The sequence below is a fragment of the Squalius cephalus genome, assembly GCF_949319135.1.
Source record: "Squalius cephalus genome assembly, chromosome: 4".
NCBI lineage: Eukaryota > Metazoa > Chordata > Actinopteri > Cypriniformes > Leuciscidae > Squalius > Squalius cephalus.
In genome coordinates, this window is record NC_137125.1 from 42,840,312 (window position 1) to 42,862,812 (window position 22,501).

Below are 22,501 nucleotides of genomic sequence, written 5' to 3' on the forward strand. Positions count from 1 at the left end.
TGTCTTCGATAAAAATATTAAAGCTAATTTGATAAATTCCCATAGAAAGGGTAGAAAGAGAAACTAAATAAAAGAATATGAACGAAAAAAATTTGTTTTATTGAAAAGTTTTTTTTTTCCCCCAATTAAAAAAAAAAAAAAATCCGACTAGACTGACACGCACCCTCTAGTAACATATTGGTACAGCCCAGCTTGCATGAGCTTCTTTGTTTACGGATGTGACGTCAAAGTACATTAAATGCTTTGCAGTCAAAGCGAGCTCATGTACAAAGTATCAAAACATGAAACCATAGTCATTTATTGTCGATGAATGCACGCGGCAGTTTTATCCGAACGCTTTGTTTCAGTTCTGATTCTATCGGCAACGTTATAAGCGAGTTCTATCTTTCGTTTGATCCCTCCCACCGAGGATTACGATTTGTTATTATTCAAAAGACTCAACATCACTATGATGTTATTATTCAAAAGACTAAATCACTTCCTGAACCTGATTCTCAGATTTCAGAAATCATCACCAGTTTTAACTTATCATGCCAAGTTCCTTTGAGGTTTTTATTAATGTTTTATGCTTAAAAAAACGTATTTACATGAGCGTTGAGAGCAAGGTACTCAAACAGAACCATGGTAACAAAACAAACAGACATTAACCCCTCAGTGACTGGAGAAAATATGGTAGTTTATTTGAAAATATTAAAATATTATACAGTGTTTCAATACACAAGGCTAGGAAGTTACTACCCATTGCAAAAGAAAGAAAAACAACATAAAAACAGATACACAAAAAGTAGCTTATAAAAGTGCTTTTAATATTACTATTTAAACAGACTAAAGGCAGTAAAAATCTTAAAAAGATCAATGAAAAAATAAATAAAACAAAAGTGTGTAAATTCGACAGACATAACTATTATTAAAACACATAGTAATCTAATAAGTATTAAATTAAGACAAAACACATACAAACACCAAAGCCATGATATTAGCACCATTTTTAATCTTTCCAAAGAAAACAGGTGAAAAGCCTTTTCTTTGCAATTCATTTCTGGATCCCATTAATCACGAGCAGAATTCACAGCCTTTACTGTCCTGTTGTTAATGAAGTCTGTTTTCCTGTAACCAGCCTGCCATAGATTGAAAAAGAGATGAGAAGAGTAAATATGACGTGAAAGCCAAAATCTGAAACGCTAACATGTGAATTCATTTTTGAGCACTCTATAGATCAGTGGTTCTCAACCAGGGGCCCGAGGCCCTCAGCAAACATCAAGATGACTTGAAAAAATGTGATTAAAGACAAATAAAACAAATAAAAAATAAACCTATTTCTTGTTTTAATTCACCTCCCCACACACTTTAAAGAACCAGGGTTCCCACAGTTGTGGAATATACTGTATAAAGTAGCCTAATGTTTTGTTAAAGTGTGTGATTTAAAGTCGGCATGAAACGGTGGTTGCATAGTTGGCTTTGCGAACAATTAATTGCTTTAATTTCTTCATTGTAAACACTGTCAATATTTTGAGTAGCTGCCCTAAACTGATCTTTGACTGTTATACTGTAGTTTGTTTATGTATTTGCCCCAAAACATTTGAGAATAACACTTTATTACTTCATGGACACTACGGGATGCAAACATGTAGTAATCTCACCCTCTTGAAACTGCTATGCAGCTCTGAATGTCTCCACAGGGTATGAAGTAAAATACAGGCCGCTTGGCCCGCCCGTGTGGGTCCAAACCTATATTAAGTTGAAAATGAAATGTATGAATTAAACAAGTCATATAACTGAACACACATGACTTTTATTACATATCTGAAATAGAAACCGTACCCGTTGTCTTTGGTGCTAATGCTGATGATCTTGGGTAACGCTCCTTGGTTTATGACGGCAGTGGTGTTCAATACAGACGCATTGCTCAGATTGATGAGGATGTGACATATCGTCACGGTGACCTCTATTGGCTGCTCTACGCTTCGGTCAGTGTTTGGGAGGATGGCAACCAGCTCCGGCAGCACCTGTTTAACTGTAGAGATGTTCATTAGCTTTTTTTCCCTGAAAACACTGCCATGTGCCGTTTGCGTATATTGGTATATAATGGCAGCTCACCAATTTCAGCATGCAGTTCTCGGTAACGAGAGATGTTTTTTAGCAGTGACACAGATATTCTGATCTCTTCCTTCTCTCCTTCTTGAAGCATCTTCTTCACCTGAGATAGGCCTCCCTCCTTGTGCACCACGAAGTGTGCGATGGCCTGGGACATCTAATGGCGATACAAAGACAATTAAAAATGTAATTAAAATTTAAACAAAAAAAATTAAATTCGGTTATTTACTCACCCTCATGTCGTTCCAAACCCATAAGACTTATGTTCATCTTTGGAACACAAATGAAGATGTTTTTAATGAGATTTCTGTCCCTTCATTGAAAGTTTATTCACCAAAAACTCTCATGCTTCAAAAAGCTCATAAAACGATTGAATCCAAGTCTTCTGAAGAGACACGATTGCTTTACATGATAAACAGATTTAATTTAGGCTTTTATTCACATATAAACATTGATCAGCGAACGTACATCAGCGAAGCACTAAATTTGGTAAAAGAAGGCTCAAGCATGCTTGACGCATGAGAAACAATGAGGTTCATCCTCGTATGTTACGAAGCACGTTTAAGCTTCCAGATTTTTTGGTCTTCTGAAATTCCGTGGAAAGATTTCTATTTAAAGCACATTTTTACAAGCATTGAGACCAATCAAAATCATATCTGTTGAGTGCGTAAATGCTATGGCCTATCAGAGGTGCTAGTCAGAATCTGCTCAACACAGCTGAAAAAGCACAAGGTATTGTTTTGTTCAATGCTGCTAAGTACACTGCAAAGTTTCTGGATTGACAACCGTATTTAAATGAGCGATTGAATTGGAAACTGCGTTGATTGACATTGATAACCAATGGATGAGACATTTTTTTAAAGTAATTAATTTAACAGTTTTTGCTCTAGTACCGAAATAATTGGTGACGAGAACCGCAAAATTTGACTGGTATTGGCACGGACTACTGAAATTTTTGTACCATAACAACCCTAGTCAGAGTTTTGGGTGAATAGACTTGCAATGCAGGGACAGAAATCTCTCAGATTTCATTCAAAAGATCTTCATTTGTGTTTAGGCGAAGAAGGAAAGTCTTAAGGATTTGGAAAGTCATGAGAGTGAGTAATTGATGAAAAGTTTTCATTTTTGGGTGAACCAACTAGCCCTTTAATCTAAGCCTGAATGTAGTTGTTGTCAATGCTGATTATAGTTCTTTTAACGAAGCTCATTTCCAGATCATACCTCTCCAGAACAAGCTGTGAGGTTCTGCAGCGCTCCAATGGACGCCTGTTTTGTGTGTTGGTTTGTGCTGACGGCAATGAGAGAGAGATACATGCGGACGGTGATGGCGCTCCAGAGCCACTCCACACCATTAGGGCTGCCTTTCTCCTCGAGTAGAGGATAGTCTGTATCTGCTTCCTGAGCCACAACATATGATGCCACATATGAGGTCAATTTGTTTTTCTTCACCACTACCGTTGCATTAGGAATGGGTATTTTGGTCAGTCTTACACTCAATATACAAAATATCATCAGCTATATTATTAAATCAGCCAAGTTTGAATTTGAAATGCTTTTTTATTTTTATCTAGGGTTGTCATACTAACCTCCTCAGAGTTTTTGGGACTGTTGAGAATGAAACAGCCGGGGTTGCTAGTTTCTGCATTGTGATTCTGTCTGGGCTGTTGTGTCAGCGGGGAATCCACACGAGGCATCTCACTTTCAAACCGATAAGAAAGGTTGTGCAGGATGCACACACAGTTTTCTGTGGCCTGGAAAATAAATATTAATCATTAAGTTGGAATAATCATTCAGGATCAAATTAGATAATTTAACACTACATTTGGGAACAAATATAACATTGATGTAAATGTGGACACATTTGTGTCACAATGCGAGTGTTCAGAATGAGCTTAGTTTCAATCCTTTTTTTCCATTTTTGTGTTCTGAAAGCTATAAAATGTTTTATTGTACAGGTACATAGAGCTCTTTTATCTTAAAAGATCAAGGAAAATTGGATTCCTTGTGATATGGCCCCCTTTAATAATTAGACATAAAAATGAAAGACTCAATGTTGCTGTTGCTAAAGATGGGGATTTAATGTAAGTACCTTATCATCAGGTTTATAGTCTGCAATAGTGCCACGGATATAGTAGATGATGCACTCAATGAGACCCTCACAGTCCCGTATGGCTTTACGTCCATCTGGACCGGCTGAGCTCAAATTTCTATATATATATAAAAAAGATTTATTTGTTATTTAAAAACACCTTTTATGGAAAAATGCAATGCAAAGTGCAATGATCTGAATAAATAAGTAATTATAAGAATATCTACACTACAGTTTAAAAGTTAGGGTGGGACTTCTTTTCTAGTTTTTGAAAGAAGTGTCTTCTGCTCACCAAGGCTTGCATTTATTTGATCCAAAATACAGTAAAAACAGTAATATTGTGAAATATTATTACTATTAAAAATAACTTGTCTATTTAAATATATTTTAAAAAGTAATTTATTTCTGTGATGACAAATCTGATTTTTCACCTTCATTATTCCACTCTTTAGTCACATGATCCTTAATTCATACATACAGATTTTAAGCATAAGAAACATTTTTATTATGAAGGTTGAAAACAGTGCCGCCTTTTTATTTCATTTGAAACAAATCTTTTGTAACATTACAAATTTCTTGTCTGTTACTTTTGATCAATTTAATGCATCCTTGCTGAATAAAAGTACTAATTGTTTTACTTACTGACCCCACACCTTTGTATGGCACTGCCAAACACACTTAAAATTGGTTCGTTAATAACGCACAGCACAACTTGAGCGGTACTAGCACTACTTAGAACAGCCTGGCTTGTCAAAATTAATCATTTTCAACCTTTTGTATCTTGCATTTCAGTTGGTAATACCTCAGGCAGCCAGTAGCATTGTAGAAAATTTCAGGGTCAGCGAGGAGCTCCAACTTGGGGTCTTCCCCTTCAGAAATGCCTGAGCAGGGCACCAGCACACTGTCTGTGAGAGGTTTGACCGCTTCTCTAGCGAGCTGTTCTTTCAGAAGGTCATGAGAAGACAGATTCCACAGCAGCCCTGGAGAGAGAATAACATCGGCAAGATTAATGGAAGGGTAGAGGTCACGCTTTCAAGATCTGGATGTTTTCATAGTTGGAGACATGGCTGGAGTTTTAGCAGGATCAGCTAAAGTGAAGTCTAGTTTGGCCGCATAATGAAATATACAGTATATGGCGCAAATCTAAAGTACTTGGAATGGCTCCCTTACCAGTGAGCTGCTGTCGGGTCTCGATGTCTCGGTTCTTCTTGAGCAGTCTCAGGATCACTGGAAGCCCCTCACAGTCTTTGATTTCCATTTTGTTTTCATTGTTTTCATAAACAATATTTCGGAGCGCGTTGACGGCAGCCCGCTGGAGCTCCTCGCTCTCATTCTGCATGAGCGTCAGCAGCTTTGGGATGCCTTGAAGATAATGTACCTGAGCAGATAGAACATGATAAAATAAGAAACCTCACAATTTAAATGGGTCATATTTTACTCTTTTGCAGCAAGTATACTTATGTTAGTCAAGGTTCATGCACCAAAACATTGGTAATTAATTCATCTCTCTGACACTTAATTAAACAGCCTGTTTTTGCTACTTTACCTTTAAAACTTATACTACTTTTTAACATTTTGGAGTTTTTTTTAAAAGATTTTTTTTAAAATGTTTTTCTGTGAAGTCTCTTATGCTAATGTGAAATATTATTACAATTAAAAATAAATGTTTTCTATTTTAATACATTAAAAAATTTCTTTATTGCCATGATGCTGAATTTTCAGCATGATTCAGCATGATTCTAATATGCTGATTTGCTCCTCAAGAAACATTTCTTACCATTATCAGTGTTAAAAACAGTTGTGCTGCTTAATATTTTTATAGACACCTGGATATTTTTTTTCAGGATTCAGGGTAGAAAGTTCAAAAGAACAGCTTTTATTTTAAAATGTAAAGCGTTTGTGAAATTATAAATGCATCCTTGCTGAAAAAAAAATTACCCCTGAAAACCTCCAAAATTTTGAATGGCAGTGTATGTAATTGACCTTTCATGCTTGGTTAACCTCTGCATACCGGTGCAGTTCACACTTTCATCAGGACAGACGAAGTTGCTGAGTTACTGTTGATATGTAAACATGGGCGGTTGTGTGTGTATGCATGTGCTAACGGTTGCAAAGTCACAACCCTGACAATTCAGAATAAATTGCAGGTTAGTTTTCATAATTGTTATGGGTGGACAGGGGAGGTAGCTCTGTGATTATTAACATTATAGTTCATCTACATACAGTAGTACATGAAACTTTCCAAAACTGTAATTAATGCACAAAACAATTTTTTTTTTTTTTTGGGATGCACAATATATTTGTACCATATTGGTTATGGGCCAATTTTAGAGATTTTAATATATATCTCGTAATTGACTGATATTGGATATTTAATTGTGCATGCTCATTTCCCCTATTTTTTACATTTATATTACCTCTTTTATCATATAATGCTCACTTAAAGTTAATTTTTAAAAACACTAATATTTTAATAACACTGTTAAATGTAATCTTTAGCAAATTTCAAAATGAAAATCCATTTTCATTCTGTACATTATAATGTTGTGATGTCTAAATTCATTTTTAGCATTTAAAACTTTTTTTTTAATGATTTTTTTGGCTATTGTTGGATTCAAAGCAAATGCATGCAATCCCCCCGGAGCTCCCGAAATGATTCAACAGTGTTAGTTCATGAATTGCCCAGCTTGTATTGTATCTTAAACCACTAGACTACACCATCGCTTTTAATGAGAACCTTCCTTTCAATGTTTGTCGTAATGTTTGAAAGTCTATAAAGGTGAAGTACTATGAAATATAAACAGCAGAAAAATTACTCTACAAAGACAATGAAACACTCTTGTCATATTAATTACTTACTGTCTGACAGCATTGTAAACCACACTAAATACTTTCCTCTCACTTTCTTCCACACCCCTTTTCTTCTTAATTAAAGTCCCACCTCACAATGTAAAACTATGACTCATTGGTTTCATTTTGTCAGAAGTGTTTGTTATCACTGCAACCATTGAGGCTAGACATTAAGGACTGTGCGAGAAACAGTATATCATCATCTTTTGGGTGGATCATAACAGCATGTGCTATTTTAGAGTCAAGTATCACTTACCTTTTTCTTGGCATCAGGGCTGTTAAAGCATTGGTTTTGTATGAAGTTTGCCGCGGTGATTTGTGTTTCCATATTATCTTGTTCCAAGAGATTTACAGCCTCTTTTAGTGTCATCTCTGTTCCATGTTCACCTTTTATGATTTTCCTTTAACACACAAGACAGAAATACAGTGTTCATTCCATCTAAAATAGTCTAAAATAGAAAATCTAAAATAGTATATATATATACAATCTACTGCTAAGTGTTAATTACTAATAAGAAACTACATTAATATTTCTGTGATATTGAAACAAAATAACTAAGATTAAGTAGCTAAAATGTTTAAACTACTGGCTTACTTTGTTGACATTGTCACTGAATGTTGCTTGACCTCCACCTTTTCTGTCCTCACTAAACTTCCCGACCGCTCCTCCATGCTGATCTCTGAGCCAGATTGGGAGGTTTGTCTTCCTGCAACAATCTCCAGGCTCGGCTTCCGCACGCAGCTCTGCCAGGACACGTTCTCTGATTGTTCGTGAGCACCGAAACCCCCCTCTCTCGGCTTGCAGAGGGTCCTCTGAAGGGTGTGTTTCTCTAACTCCATCCTGTTCCTCTCTGCAGGAGCATTGTGTGGGGTGCTGGGTAAAAACACATCATCTGTACCATCTATGTGATTGTTCTCATTCACAGAGATATTGGTGGGCTGAGTGACAGCCGACAGGCCGGTAACGTACAACCTCGGGTTTCGCAGAACCTCAGAGCGGGCGTAACGTAGAGGGTGATTGTTCATATGGGAATGGTTGGCTGTAGGGGACGAGGGGAGAGTGAGAGAATTGTTCCCCCAGCATAATCCCGCTCTTTTGGTGGTGTAACGAAAGCTTCCATAGCCTCTGTGAAATCGAGGCGGCTCGGTACTTGACCACTGAGATCGGTCAACCATCCGCAACGACCTTGTAGATTCATGATTGGCGGAGATACGCTGCAAAGTATAGTGTGTGTTATTATCTCAAGTGAATTTAGTGATATTAAAGGAATAGTTCACCCAAAAGGCATTGACAATTGTGGACACAAACCTATCATACAGCTTTAGATGATGTAGAATATTTACATTTAGTCAATTAGCAGACGCCTTTATCCAAAGCGACTTACAAATGAGGTAAGTGCACAATATAAATAGTGCACAAGTTGTATGAACTACTTTTATACTACCTTAAGGAGCTTTATGCCTCCCTTTTTGGGAGCTTGACAGCCCTAGTCACCATTCCCTTTCACTGCATGAACTAAATGATGACAGAATTTTCATTTTTGGGCGAACTATTGTTTAAAGAACACATCTCATATCACATATCTCACTGGAAAATAGTTTTTACCTTTACGTGTAGATTTCCTAAAGATGAACTACTTGAAATATGACATCTAGACAGACTGTCTGAGAGAGATGAATCTGCAACGCCCAAAACACACAATCGAATTACAATACAATACAATGCAATATAATGGAAAACATATTCCTCATGCTCACTTCCAAATCCTACTAAATAAGTTTGAATGAGTGAGTTCTGACAAACTAAGGTATTGTTCACATTTCTCTACTACCAAAAAGTTAACAAATGTGTTTATTTGGACATTATATTGTATTATATTACATAGTTATTTTATTAAATACTATTATATAATATACCTGATAGCTATAGTTGGACCTTAAATATTCTTCCAAGTACCTGAAGTAGGCTACTATGTAAATATTACAGTATATTAATATAAAACAATATATTATCCTTCAGAGCCATGGTATGCATCAAAAGTACAATAAAAAAGAAAGAAAGAAAGAATAAATACATTTTCTTTTGCATGTTATTTTAAACAAAAATTAAAAAAAGAATGAAAGTACAGAGTTGAGAACAAAGGACCAGTGAAAGCTGACCATAAACATTTGACTGACATCCTTTGTTTTTTGAGAAATATACACACACTTGTATTCCTATTCCAAGCCAAAACACTGATTATCTCTAAATAGTTTGTTTTATTTAATGCGGTTTCATTCTACATACCTGGCAGTTTTGGTTTCTTTCTTTTCCGAGAGAGAGTGAGCTGCACTTGTCGCTGTAGTCTGTTCAGCCGGTGAGTGTCCGCGAGTTTGTCCGCCTGCGGTATAGCTAAAGAAGAGTCTTCCGAGTGAAAAGCGCCCTGAACGGGCAAAACTGACCGCATAAAGTCTGCCTCCACCGCCATTGCAGATGGAGTTGGTATTAAGCGTCAGGTGTTTGAGTCTCTGTTGGGCGTGTTACAGCGCTATGCTCGGTCTTTGTGTACAGGGTGTGGTATAAACATGCGTCACCTCACACAGATCGTGTTTCTGAATATTTAGAGGTTGAACACCTGTGTTCGTGGAGGTGGGTGGAGGTTTCCACTGCGGACATCGACTGGTCACTGGACTCAGCTAAAACTGGGGAATAGTTGGCAGTGAAGTGTGGACTCAGCGTTATACATTGATTGTAGTGCTGTACAAAAACCTTTAGACCCCCTATCTGTGATATGAGATGCCCCCTCCCACAACAGAGACGTCACACTTGAAAGTTTGTATAGGTAAAATACTCTACCATGGTAACCATTTCTGTCAACATGCGATAGGGATTGTAGAGACTAGTAAACTCTACAATTGGCAGTTCTCAACCAGGGGTAAGCGCCCACTAGGGGGCCTTAAAAGGACTTAGGCCTAAATGATTAATTGAAAATGATAGTTCACCCAAAAAATACTTTTTCCCCCTTCTTTTCATAATTTACTCATTTACTGGAAAAGTCATGTAGATTCATTGGTTTAAAAGAGAGATCTCTGAAGAACCACTTAAAACTTTTTACTTTTTGTAATTAATTTGAATGATTATTATTTTAGTTAGGCTACTTAATCTATGACACCCCTAATTTCTGTACCAAGTGCAGGCCCAAATCACTCTTTGCAATGGTTAACAAATCCACCACAACGTGTTATTTCGGGCTCTGTAAGGCTTGTAAATAGCTTTGAAGTCAAGTCATTGAAGTCAATCACTGCATCCATTACCAAAAACACTCCTCATACAAGTGACTCAAATGTTCATTTAATGTTAGCTGATTCCGCTCACTCAACAAACTCTCTCTCTGCTTTCACTCTGACTACTCCTGCTGCCATAAGTGATCTAATTGTAAAGTCAAATTCCACATCCTGACGGCTTGATCCTACACCCACTGTTTTGCTTAAGTTGTGTGCGCCCGAGGTTGCACCCTTCATAACACATATGATAAGCTGTAGTTTGGCATCCGGCGTTGTTCCAGCAGAATTAAAAATGGATGCGGTGACCCCCATTCTTAAAAAAACAGGCCTAGACCACCTAAATATGGACAATTACAGACCAATATCCAACTTAACATTTTTAAGCAAAGTCCTTGAAAGGGTTGTTGCTTCACAATTGCGATCACATTTGGATGCTAATGGTCTTTTTGAACCTTTTCAGTCTGGATTTCGCCCATCACATAGCACTGAAACTGCTCTTCTTCGGGTGGTTAACAACATTCTTGTGTCCATGGATTCAGGGCTGATAGACATCTTGATGCGCCTCGATTTAAGCGCTGCTTTTGACACAGTCTGCCATGAAATAATGATCTCTAGGCTTTCTGATATTGGCATCACTGGCTCTGCTCTTTCCTGGCTCATTTCCTACATCAGAGACAGAAAGTATTAGATCACTATACAAGGGTTTAGATCTGCCACTGCTTCACTTACACAGGGTGTTCCTCAAGGCTCGGTTCTTGGCCCGCTATTGTTCATCATCTATATCCACTCGGTGGCATCATACGCAGGCATGGACTTAAATTCCATTGCTATGCTGATGATATTCAAATCTATCTTACCACCAGCTCCGATAGGCCATCTCTGCCTGACTCACTCACTGCATGTATCAGGGACATCAAGCATTGGATGTCCTTGAATTTCCTCAAATTAAATGATAAGAAAACCGAGATATTAGTGATTGGCTCTACTGCCTCAGTCAAAAGGATGGACCAGTCCTTTGATATTGATGGAACTCATGTTAAGCCTTCGTCATCGATTCGTAACCTTGGTGTCTTATTGGATCCAACTCTATCTTTTGGCTCTCATATTTCTTCGCTTGTTAAAAAAAATGTTTTTCCCATCTTCGTAATATTGCTCGTTTACGATCTTCTCTCACTTTAGCTGATGCTGAAACCTTAATTCATGCATTAATCACATCACGCCTGGACTATTGCAATGCCTTATTTCTTGGTCTTCCCAAAAAACTTATTGCAAGATTACAGTATGTTCAAAACTCTGCAGCAAGAGTTCTCACCTCCACTAGGCGTTCTGCTCACATTACTCCTCTGCTTCATGACCTTCACTGGCTACCTGTGGCATCACGTATCCACTTTAAGGTATTGCTTCTAACGTTCAAAGCATTAAATGGTCTTGCTCCCCAATATCTGTCTGACCTACTCTACCCTTACCACTCTGCCCAGTCCCTTAGACCAGCTGAACTTGGTTTATTGTCCATCCCTCGTTTCCGGTTGTCTATTGTAGGTGGAAGGTCATTTAGTGTTAATGCTCCTCAGTTATGGAATTCGCTACCTCTTAATACCTCATCTGTGGCTACTTTCAAGACCCAGTTAAAAACATATCTAACATGCATTTTGGATAATGTGACTATATGTATCCTATGTGACTGTAATGTATGTGTGGGTGTTTAAATGTATTGTAATGTCCAATGTAAAGCGACCTTGAGCTATGGAAAGGCGCTATATAAATAAAACTTCTTCTTCTTCTTCTTCTTCGTCTGAATTTATTGTCTGTGTGTTTTTTTTATTTATTTTATATTTATTGTGTCTACTTACTTCATTTTAAATTGTTTGTTGGGTATTCACCTGTGCTTTAACTTCTGGAAACACTGCACCGATGGACTTCACAGCTTGTTTTATTTTATTTATCATAATATTAATTTGTTTTAGCAAACTGGAAAACACTGAGAGAGATAACTGATAAATTACTTTACTTATAAATGCAGAGACAGTAGCAACACATCAGTTTAACCAACAGAGGGCGTTATTGTTGCTGTAACTTATCAGTGGATGATAGAACATATATCATATCATGAATATTTTACATAGCATAATATTTAATACATAGCAGATTTATGTTGAATGAGCATAGATATTAAAAAATGTGTATATCACTGCAGTAATGCATAATAAAATAATCAGTAAAAGCTATATTATTATTGTTTAACTGATTTAGTTTTCTATCAGTTATCATTTAAGATAGGTATTAAAATATGATAACATTTGACTTGGATATGTAAAAAATAAGTACTGTCAAGCGATTTAAAAAAAAAAGTAGTAAATTGCACAGTTTTGTGTAATTAATCGTGAACATTAAAAGGATCAGGATTAATAGGTCGACCTCTAATGGAAGGGGTGCGGGATGACCAGGCTAGAAGAGAGACCATTTTAGGAATGTTAGATGGAGCTGCTTTCTCAAATAGAGATTTAGTGTGAAAAAGTAGTCTACTTACGATGTTGATGCATACCGAGTTCTTCTGCTTTTTGCCAATTTTATTGCCACCTGTTCCACACAACGAAGTGGACTTGAAATGGACAGTGTGAGATCAAACAATTTGCTAGCTAAATGTTAAAAGTCAAATTACAAATCCTCCCTGACCGAGCTTTTGGCCGATTTCATCCCCTGTGTGATGGAGTAGATTTTTGCTAATGGTAATTCATGACACATCATTCTAGGAACAAGAAAGTTCTTCTAGTTAAGTCCTCATTAATGGAAACCCATATTTAGGTAAAAATGCTGTGGAATATTTGATGCACAGAGCTCTAGATTTGATTAATTTACCATTGGGTCTTCTCTCTCATATACTGGTGCTGTAGTTTGGGCTTGCACTTGCTGAGCCTGACCTTTTTGTGTCAAAACTCTCCTACTCTTTTCATCCTGACTATTACTGATGGACTGATGGTGCACAAAAAACAGAAATCAGGGTTATTGTCACTAAAAAATAGATTTGACTTCAGACTTCTTCCTATGTCACAATACGCAAATATAAGGCAATAAGTTAGCATCTTCAAAATGTGAATATCTTCAAAGTCATTTAGCTGATCTTAGACCCAGTATACCTTAAAGGGATACTTCACCTCTGGGAAGATGAATGTGTATTTAAAATAGGTCATTTATGTAGAAGAAATGTGAAGAATTTTTTTAATTTGGAGCTTTCTAGACTGAGAAAAGCCAGAAAATGTATTTTTGGCTTATGTGGATGAAAGACAACAACTCCCAGAATGCACTTGCTTCGCTGCCCTAGGAGGCCACGCCTACCGGTAAGAGAGCGCAGTTAGGCTACCCTATGAGGCTACAGTGAGTCTCCGTGACGAGTCTGCCTGGGATTTCGGGATCGCCCAAAATGTCCGGGATTCGGCTTTTGCGTTCTACAGTCGCCATTCATTATGTTTACTGTGGCGAGCAGGACGAGGCTGACGGCCGCGGGAGAACGGCGCGAGGCCGGTGGCGTCATTACTGAGCCAGTCTCGCAACGGAGGTGCGGGAATTTTCTTAGCAATGTTTAAAACGCACATCAACCATCACTTGTTTAGCGTTCATGTAAACACTACATTCAGATTCACCGATCGGAATGAATTCAGTTAGATTGAAACATGAGGTGTGCATGTAAACAATGAATGGCGACCGCAGAAAGCAAAAGCCGAATCCCGGACATTTTGAACGATCCTCGCCCGCCGGACAAGTCTGGGAAAAGGAGGATGGTAACCCATACTTACTCAGCTTTCTGCTACAATTCAGCTTTCTCCACAGAACAAGAGCCTGCTAGCTTAGCTTCCAAAGAAAGACGGCTGACTGTGTGTACATTCTGTGAGTGAGATCCCACCCTCTATGGGCGGGCTGAAAACATGCGGAACAACGCCATCTACTGGCTGTAGTCTTTAGCCTCAGGACAGAAAATCCTCCGATGACGCAAAATGACGATTTTTGCGTCATCGGAGGATTTTTTCCTGACAAAAAAATAAAAATAAATCTCTCCTCTCAGGGGGATATGAGGGTGGAAAGCATGGTAATTCGAAAATACTACAGGTTTTCTACTAATACAAAGCTTAATGCTAAATCCTGAAGTATCCCTTTAACATTTGTGGAAACGGATATACAGTATTTAATTAAAATTGGCAGATTGGTGCCATCTGGCTGTAATACCATTTGCAGATAGGCTATTATATGTTTATTATTCTGTATTTTTGAGTCACTTACAGTAATGGCCAAAAGTGATGTTCGATATGTTATTCGAATGTTATTTATTTGAATATTTACTTATTTACCCATTATTCGAATGTTATTAAAAATCTGTTAAAGGTTTTGTAATTATATTGCATAGACAGTTTTTTTATTTGTGATAATCCAATGAAACATGCCAAATTGTGCGGGCATTATTTTTGGCAGGATGTCATACAAAGAAATTATGAACACATGCAAAAAAAAGAGAGAACATAGTAAAATAAAACCTGTAAGTGATGTAGTTTGCCTGTTTTGCCAAATAATTTTGTCAGATGAACCTTAACCACGTTTAGTGTTTTGTTCTTCCCTCATTCAAAAAAACAAAAACAATTTCATATATATATATATATACTCATATTTTGATGGTTTAATTGAACTTTAGGGTCATTAGAAACGAATGTCCCCTGTGGACATCACTTTTGGCCACTACTGTTCATTCCACTGGGTGAACGAGGCCCACTAGGGGGACTCAGTACACTTTCTAAATAAATAAATAAATAAAACATTAAAATGCTAAATTATAAAGGCCTACGGAACATTTCATACTCTGGCGAGAAATCAGAAACTTTGCATAAACTGTTACCACCTCTCACTCAAAAATGTTCAGCTTTATTCAACTTAATATGCAACATTTAAAACAGTAAGTTATGTTGTTATAATATATCGCTCAGAAATATACATAGCCTACGAGTTCTGTCAATCGATTAAAAAACAAACAAACAAATTAATATTTTTTTTAATTGCGAGTAATCCCACCTAAAAGTAAAACTTGTAATATATTTTTTATATTGTAATACATTATATCACATTGAATCTCCAAATTAATGTAGAAACAACATAAAGACTGTAGCCTATATATATATATTTATGGCATATTTTTATTAGGCGTATACTATAACAAACACTTTGACACTGTTGTATTTATTTATTGTTGTATTTATTGTTGTATTTATTGTATTATTTATTCATCTAGCCTAATAGCCTAGAATGTATCAAAACACTACATGAGCAAATACAAATATTTTTCTTAGATAATCTTATGTATAATACAATAATCAAAATATATTGATATATGAAATATATATATATTTATTTATATTTGCTGGTGAATCATAACATTTTAAAGATAATGCGTACATCACTGCACGCGCTCTCTCTCTCAGATAAATACTTGTAGTCAAACATTTGAAAGGACTGGATTGGCTGAGTGTGATCAGCTGAAGCGGTGCGTCAGTGCGCGAGCAGTGCGAGTGCGCTCATGAAAGCAGCTACAACTCGCAGACACGGCAGCAAACGCTCTTCAAACCAAACTAGATAGTCATAGACGGCTTTCCGAAGCTTACTGCACGAAAACATAGCGATAAGTATTTATTACAACCTCACTTTGGTTCAGTTCATTTGCCCGAGGACGCTGGATATGGAGCTGGTTGGGTCTCTATAACAAAGCGGATCAGCTCGAGCCGAGATGAGCGCGACTATGAGCGGCTCTGGGTCAGCGCCCTGTCGCTTCGCACATTACTTCATCATATGCGGAATAGACAACGAAACTGGTCTAGAGCCCGATGCTTTGGCAGGTAAGATTGAGTTATTGTGTTTTATACATATAGCGTGATGGTAAACACACCAGAGTCAGCAGGTATAATGAACACGAGCTGACGTGCACTGATTTCTTATGAGCCCTGCTTGAATCACATTATAGCCTCCTGCTATAGGACTTTAGGAATGGATACATTTAATGTATTAATAAGCTTGGTTGGGAATAGCAGATTAGACACGGGACCCTAAGAAATTCTATAACTGAGACATGATTTTTGAGACATGCTACAAAATTTAGTATAGGTATCATTGAACTGTTTTGGATTAATCTGTTCAGCATGCTCCATGGTTTTCACCTATATTTGGGTTCAATTTTCTCATAAAATTAGTTTAATTGCACACCACTCAAGTCACCATATGCCAAGATCAAAATGTCTGCTACATTTTTTCTTATAAAAACGATCAAACTGTAGCATTAATTCCAATTTATTGATACTACAAGATGGTTTCATATTGAATTGAACTCATTCAGTCAGACATGATTAATGAAGTCTTGAGAAAATAACCATTCTTTTTTATTAGCCTAAATGTAGTAGCCATTTTGTTTTACTGATATTGTTGGTGACTATAAATAAAAATACCTAAAATCCCAAACATTGTCTTTACGGTTCGTGTGATGGTTGTTCGAATATGAGCACAGCTACTTACAAATATGAATTTAACATAGCCTGTGACTAAAGCCTGTGGATCTATATCTTTATATATTGACATGTACATGAAAATGATGGATCTTAGATAAATCAATGCAATATCCAATTACCTAAATTAAGTAAAATCAATTACAATGTTCCCAATCACCAAATGCTCTCTGAAACCAGCTGCATACGTGGAGTGTTGGAGGAAGGATCAGATCTATTCAATGTTTAATTGAGCCTTAAAGCATCCAATAAAAACTATCATCATCCTCATGTATTGATTCTCTGAATATTTTTCGACATGATGTCTCATGGCCTGATAACTGATTATATGTGTTGTTTTTGGCTTATTTGCCTTATAATGCATCTTGGATACTGAAGATATCACAAAGTATTGCAGTCTGTCCAGTGTACAAAGCTTCTGTCCAATGAACTTGCATTGAGCAACCAATGCTGGCCAGCTCACGTGGCTTTCACTACTGATCATTTTGATTTCAATCACTCATACAGTGAATGGTATCAAAAAGAGACAAGTCTCAAATGACTTGATCTGTGTGGCTTGTATCTGATATTATATTTTGGCACTGCGAGGTTTGTTTGTTTGTGTACTAATTGTCTCATATGCAATATGCACATTGCTTGTAAGTTAATTTGAAAGCACAAAAGCTATTGCCAAGAGCACAAGTCTAATTGTCAGAGCAAACCGGGCTTCTAAAAGCAACAACTTGTAATCCCAGAAGCCAGCCTGTCTACTCTAACCGTGTTTTTCTCCAATCTTTGTCTGGCCTTGTTTTAACAGATGTGAGGATGACTGCTCTAGCTTTTTAAGGCCTGGCGCAGTTTAACAGACTGCTGGTGAACTGTGTGAAGAGCTAAGCTGCATGTGCGTGATGCTCTCGTGGATTAGATGTGTTTTCTTTTAACCGAGAGCGGACAGAGCAGACCGTGTGGGAGCATAGCAAACTGATGAACCTGCTTAGAGCTTCTATTTTAGCTCTATACTTGGACAAATCTATAAATTAAGCCTGCGCAATTGATGCAAGTTAAAACTCTATCCACAGAAAATAAGTAATTATAATAAATTCAATTTGTTAAAGTCAGTTTTCAAAAAGAAAAATTTGGAATTTAGAAATTAAAATTGTAGCTGATAGAATAAACCATAAATATTTTCTTGTTATAGTTGATTATTGATTATTGGTCTTCATTAAATTTCTATACTATTTTGTGTAAATAAAAAATGACACTAAAAACTAAAATATATTTTTTAAATGCTACAATTAAACAAACAATTAATGATCTAATGTACAGTAAATATAGATATTCCAAAATGTAATGCTTTAAATGACGGCATAGGTACATTTAGGAAAGTATGCGCAATTAAAGATCCAAAATCAACCATTACCAATAATAATAATTTTTTAAAAATCACATAGACATTGATGGTGGAACTTAGTTATTTCGTATACTATTATTTATTAACATTTTGAATTAGCTTTTATTTTTATATTTTTAAATTTAAGTAATTTCGTTAGGTGCTTTAGTCTCTCTTGTTAAGTTTTTTATATATATATATGAAGAGTTCAGATGCAAAAGCCTCTAAGTGCCATCTGAAATTTTCTTCTAGAATGATAATTTTTATTTTAGCTTTATTTTTATTTAAGTTTTGGCTTGAGTAATTTTAGTACACTTCAACTTAAACGAAAATTGCCTTGGGAACTAACTGTTTTAGTTTTTTATCTAATGCTTATATTTGATTATATTTCAGTTTTAGTTCAATTGACAAAAATGTATTATATTATAATTGTAATAGTTTTAATTTAAAACTTTCTAGAGACTTGGGACTTGGCAATGCCTCGGACATCAACCTCAGCCCCTTATCGTAGCAGCACCACAATCTAAAAATCTGGTTTGTACAGAGAGAAAAGCCTTTTCCCCTTTAAACAGATCTGCCTGTCCACTGTGAGATTGGTCTGGTTCCCCAGATAAAGTTCATCATGATCAAACAGTTTGAACTTGATTAATTTTGTCCAGTGTCATGAGGGCTTGGATTTTATCAGCTCCCCGGGTTGCTCAGATAAGCCTCGCACTGTGAATGGCACTGTGAGATGCTTCATTTGAGAGATCCATGTACAGCATAACCTTTGTTGAAGATTATCCTACTGTTCTTGTTTGATCAATATCGAGTCCCCCTCGCCCCACCCTATTGCACCTGTATTCTCTGGTGGCCTAGTTTCTGAAGGTTAGCTTTGGTTGCACCTCCTGTGAGAAGATGAGAACGCTCATTTGTAATTTAAACCACTTGAAGATGGAAAGAGTGAGAGATGGTTTTCCTGATATATTTTTGGCCCTGCTTCCTCAGTTCTATTGTTCCTAATGCACATTTCCTGCTGGGTTCCTCAGCGTGTTTCTGCATGACTTAATGTGCGGCCGTCCAATCCCAGAGGGGCCCTGCACTCATATGACCACCCCCCTTCCCAGGGCTTTTCAGCGTAATCAACACTGCTGGTCGCCCTTTCACTGGTCTGTCCCTGTACAATCTGTTTCTTGTAATGGAGGATTTTTATTTAACTGTTTTTTACTGTCGCGGTTAATTGAAGTGATCATTCATTACATAAACACACTGTGGCCCCTCAATTGATGTCATTTTGAGTTGTTGTGCCTCCTTTCATTGATGGGCAGAGGCTTGTTGATTGGACTGTTGTCCTCGGCTCTGATTTTTCGAGCTTGTCACCCTCTGCAAGGCCAAAGTATAATAGACCGTTTCCACATTGTAAAATGAAATAAAGCTAATTGTAACTTTTTATCTTGCAAAGTGTTTTATTTGTCACAATCTGACTTTATATCTCACTTTTGTGACTTTCTCACAGTGCAGCTTTCTAGGCTATTTCATAATTGCAACTTTATATCTCACAATGTAATAAATTTATATAATGCAAGGCATTTTTATTTCTTGCAATTACAAGATAAAATGTAAAACACAATTACAACTATATATTGCAATGCTACTCTGTTTCTTGTAACTGCTACTTTTATCTCGCAAGGTCATTTTATGTCTTATAATTACGACTTTAGGCTATAACTCACAATGTGACTATCACGCAAGACGACCGTTTCTTGTAATTCCAACTATATATTGCACTGCGACTTTGTTTCTTGTAACTGCGACCTTTTATCATGTAATTTATTTCAACAATGTATCACAATGCAACTTTTTCTTGTCGCCGCAACTTTTTATCTTGCAAGGTAATTTTGTTTCTTGTAAATGCGACTTTTCTTGTAATTGTAACTATATATCGCAATGGAACTTAGTTTCTTGTAACTGCAACTTTTTATCTTGCAAGGCAATTTTATTTCTTATAATTGTGACCTTTTATCATGTAATTTATTTCAACAATGTATCACAATGCAACTTTTTCTTGTAGCTGCAACTTTTTATCTTGCAAGGTAATTTTGTTTCTTGTAATTGCGACTTTTCTTGTAATTGTAACTATATATCGCAATGGAACTTAGTTTCTTGTAACTGCAACTTTTTATCTTGCAAGGCAATTTTATTTCTTATAATTGCGACCTTTTATCATGTAATTTATTTCAACAATGTATCACAATGCAACTTTGTCTTGTAGCCGCAACTTTTTATCTTGCAAGGTAATTTTGTTTCTTGTAATTGTGACTTTTCTTGTAATTGTAACTATATATCGCAATGGAACTTAGTTTCTTGTAACTGCAACTTTTTATCTTGCAAGGCAATTTTATTTCTTATAATTGCGACCTTTTATCATGTAATTTATTTCAACAATGTATCACAATGCAACTTTTTCTTGTAGCCGCAACTTTTTATCTTGCAAGGTAATTTTGTTTCTTGTAATTGCGACTTTTCTTGTAATTGTAACTATATATCGCAATGGAACTTAGTTTCTTGTAACTGAAACTTTTTATCTTGGAAGGTAATTTTGACACTAGTAATTGTGACTATCAAGTAATTGCAATATATATCACAGTGCGACTTTATTTTTAATAATTTTCGGCTTTATCTTGCAATGTGACGGTTTCTCATAATTGCAACCTTTTATCTCACGATGCAGTTTCTAATTTCACAATGTCTTATCGTAAACTTTCTCTAAATTACTTAAAGTGATTTGGGGGAAAACAAGCTGCACTACTGGCCATATTTTATGTTTTTCCTCTGTTTGTTTATTCTTCAGACTCATCCTTATTAGTCAGTCTCTTTAGCCCCCTCTTTCAACTATGTGTTAGCAGTTTCTTAGAGGGCCTGTCAAACACTCATATTCTAGGCCTAAGGGTATAGTATATGTCCTCTGAGTAGGATAAAAATAAAGACTATAAATAGGCCTCTTGTGTTCGACTCTACAAGAAGAGGATTGCTACATGTCAGAAAGAAATTACTTTCCAAGCAGTCCCCACAGTAATAGAGAATGAAAACATGAAACACAAAATTTGAATCATAGTCATGCACATGCACACATTGTTATGCTCTGGTGGTCTGCGCTTTCTGTACGATTTCAGTTCCCTACAAAACGTGCCGCACCCACAAGCCTTTCTCATCTCGTGTCTTACTGATGTGCCTGCCATGCATCAGTAAAATGGGTTTTCCTGCTTTGGCAAAGGAAGAGATTTCAATCTTTGATGTTCTAGTCTGTCTCCATCGTTCACACCTCTACCTAAAGAGGGGATTAGTCTCTTGAATTACCTTCATTTACTGAGGATTTGACACCTTGAACGGTCATTAACTGTGAATCGACCATGTCTGGTCCCCTTCAGGTACCTGTTGATTTAGAGTGGTGCTGTTTGATTCACTGTATCATCTCCGTTTAACTTTTATAGTGGTCCCTAGTACTTGGGCAAACAAGATACTGAGGGCTGTATTTTATTCAGCCAGCAGTGTGTCTGCCATTAGTGGTTTGTTGTCTAGGCAGTGATGTGAGTCATACAAAAACTAAATGCATGTATTCAGAGCAAAGCCAAATTCTTACTTGTACTTCTGACGTCCCCCTTGATGCTCTGCAGGGCAATTTGATTCGGTGTCGTGTCTTGTAAAGAATCTCGAAAGAGGAAAAAAGTACACATCCGAATGAACAGGTACAGGATCAAAACTAAAGTTACATAAAAATAAATTAGGAAAATCTGCACACTGTTGGCAACGTTTCGATTAAAAAATAAAAAACATCTTAGTCCTGAGGACTTTTTTGTGTAAACAAATAAAACACTAAAATTTACCAATATTAAAATTCTGGCAAATTAGAAAAGTCGATAGTTATGTGCATGTTAAACTTAATATCCATTTAATGCTGATATTAAAATTTGTCTAAATAAAGATCAAACACCTATAATCAGTTACTACGAATGAGCATGCATCAAAACATAATGTACTGAATGAAAAAAACGGATATGCGTTGTGAGATTTGCTAAATATCACATTTAGTAATTAAATTTAATTATTTATTTTGTTATTATTGTTATGAAGATTCTGTAGATCATAGCAAAGTGGTAAAAATTGTCTATAAAAAATTAAATATTCAGTATTATTGACCAATAGGCTGATAACTGATTGCTATATTGTGCATCTCTATTCTAAAAGGTGCTGGTCTTCCTTTTTTTACAGCTGTTTTTTTGTTGTCCATCACATGAACATTGACTCTGGTGAAACACTGGGCTGTTT

The 22,501-nt window shown here is 36.4% G+C and overlaps 2 protein-coding genes across 7 annotated transcripts in view; one reads left to right on the top strand and one right to left on the bottom strand.

Annotated features, from left to right (window-relative positions):
• Window positions 1-1,005: 1,005 nt before the first annotated feature.
• pkp2 (plakophilin 2) lies at window positions 1,006-9,769 on the bottom strand. The gene is made up of 13 exons (XM_079868309.1): window positions 9,321-9,769; window positions 8,640-8,713; window positions 7,629-8,248; window positions 7,290-7,434; window positions 5,354-5,561; window positions 4,986-5,163; window positions 4,184-4,301; window positions 3,681-3,845; window positions 3,316-3,492; window positions 2,098-2,251; window positions 1,822-2,014; window positions 1,641-1,728; window positions 1,006-1,118 (listed from the first exon to the last, which is right to left on the bottom strand). The coding sequence occupies exons 1-13, from the start codon at window positions 9,499-9,501 to the stop codon at window positions 1,050-1,052; spliced, it is 2,370 nt and encodes a 789-aa protein (XP_079724435.1). The 5' UTR covers window positions 9,502-9,769; the 3' UTR covers window positions 1,006-1,049.
• A 6,020-nt stretch (window positions 9,770-15,789) lies between these two features.
• The window catches only part of dennd5b (DENN/MADD domain containing 5B), a 38,843-nt gene continuing 32,131 nt past the window's right edge, over window positions 15,790-22,501 (top strand). For 4 of the 6 annotated variants that reach the window (XM_079868204.1, XM_079868205.1, XM_079868206.1 and 1 more), the window contains exon 1: window positions 15,790-16,167. In XM_079868204.1, coding sequence (XP_079724330.1) covers window positions 16,059-16,167 — 109 coding nt within the window. In that variant the 5' untranslated portion in view covers window positions 15,790-16,058. The remainder of the gene's footprint in view (window positions 16,168-22,501) is intronic. The other 2 variants (XM_079868208.1, XM_079868209.1) reach the window with 1 other exon arrangement.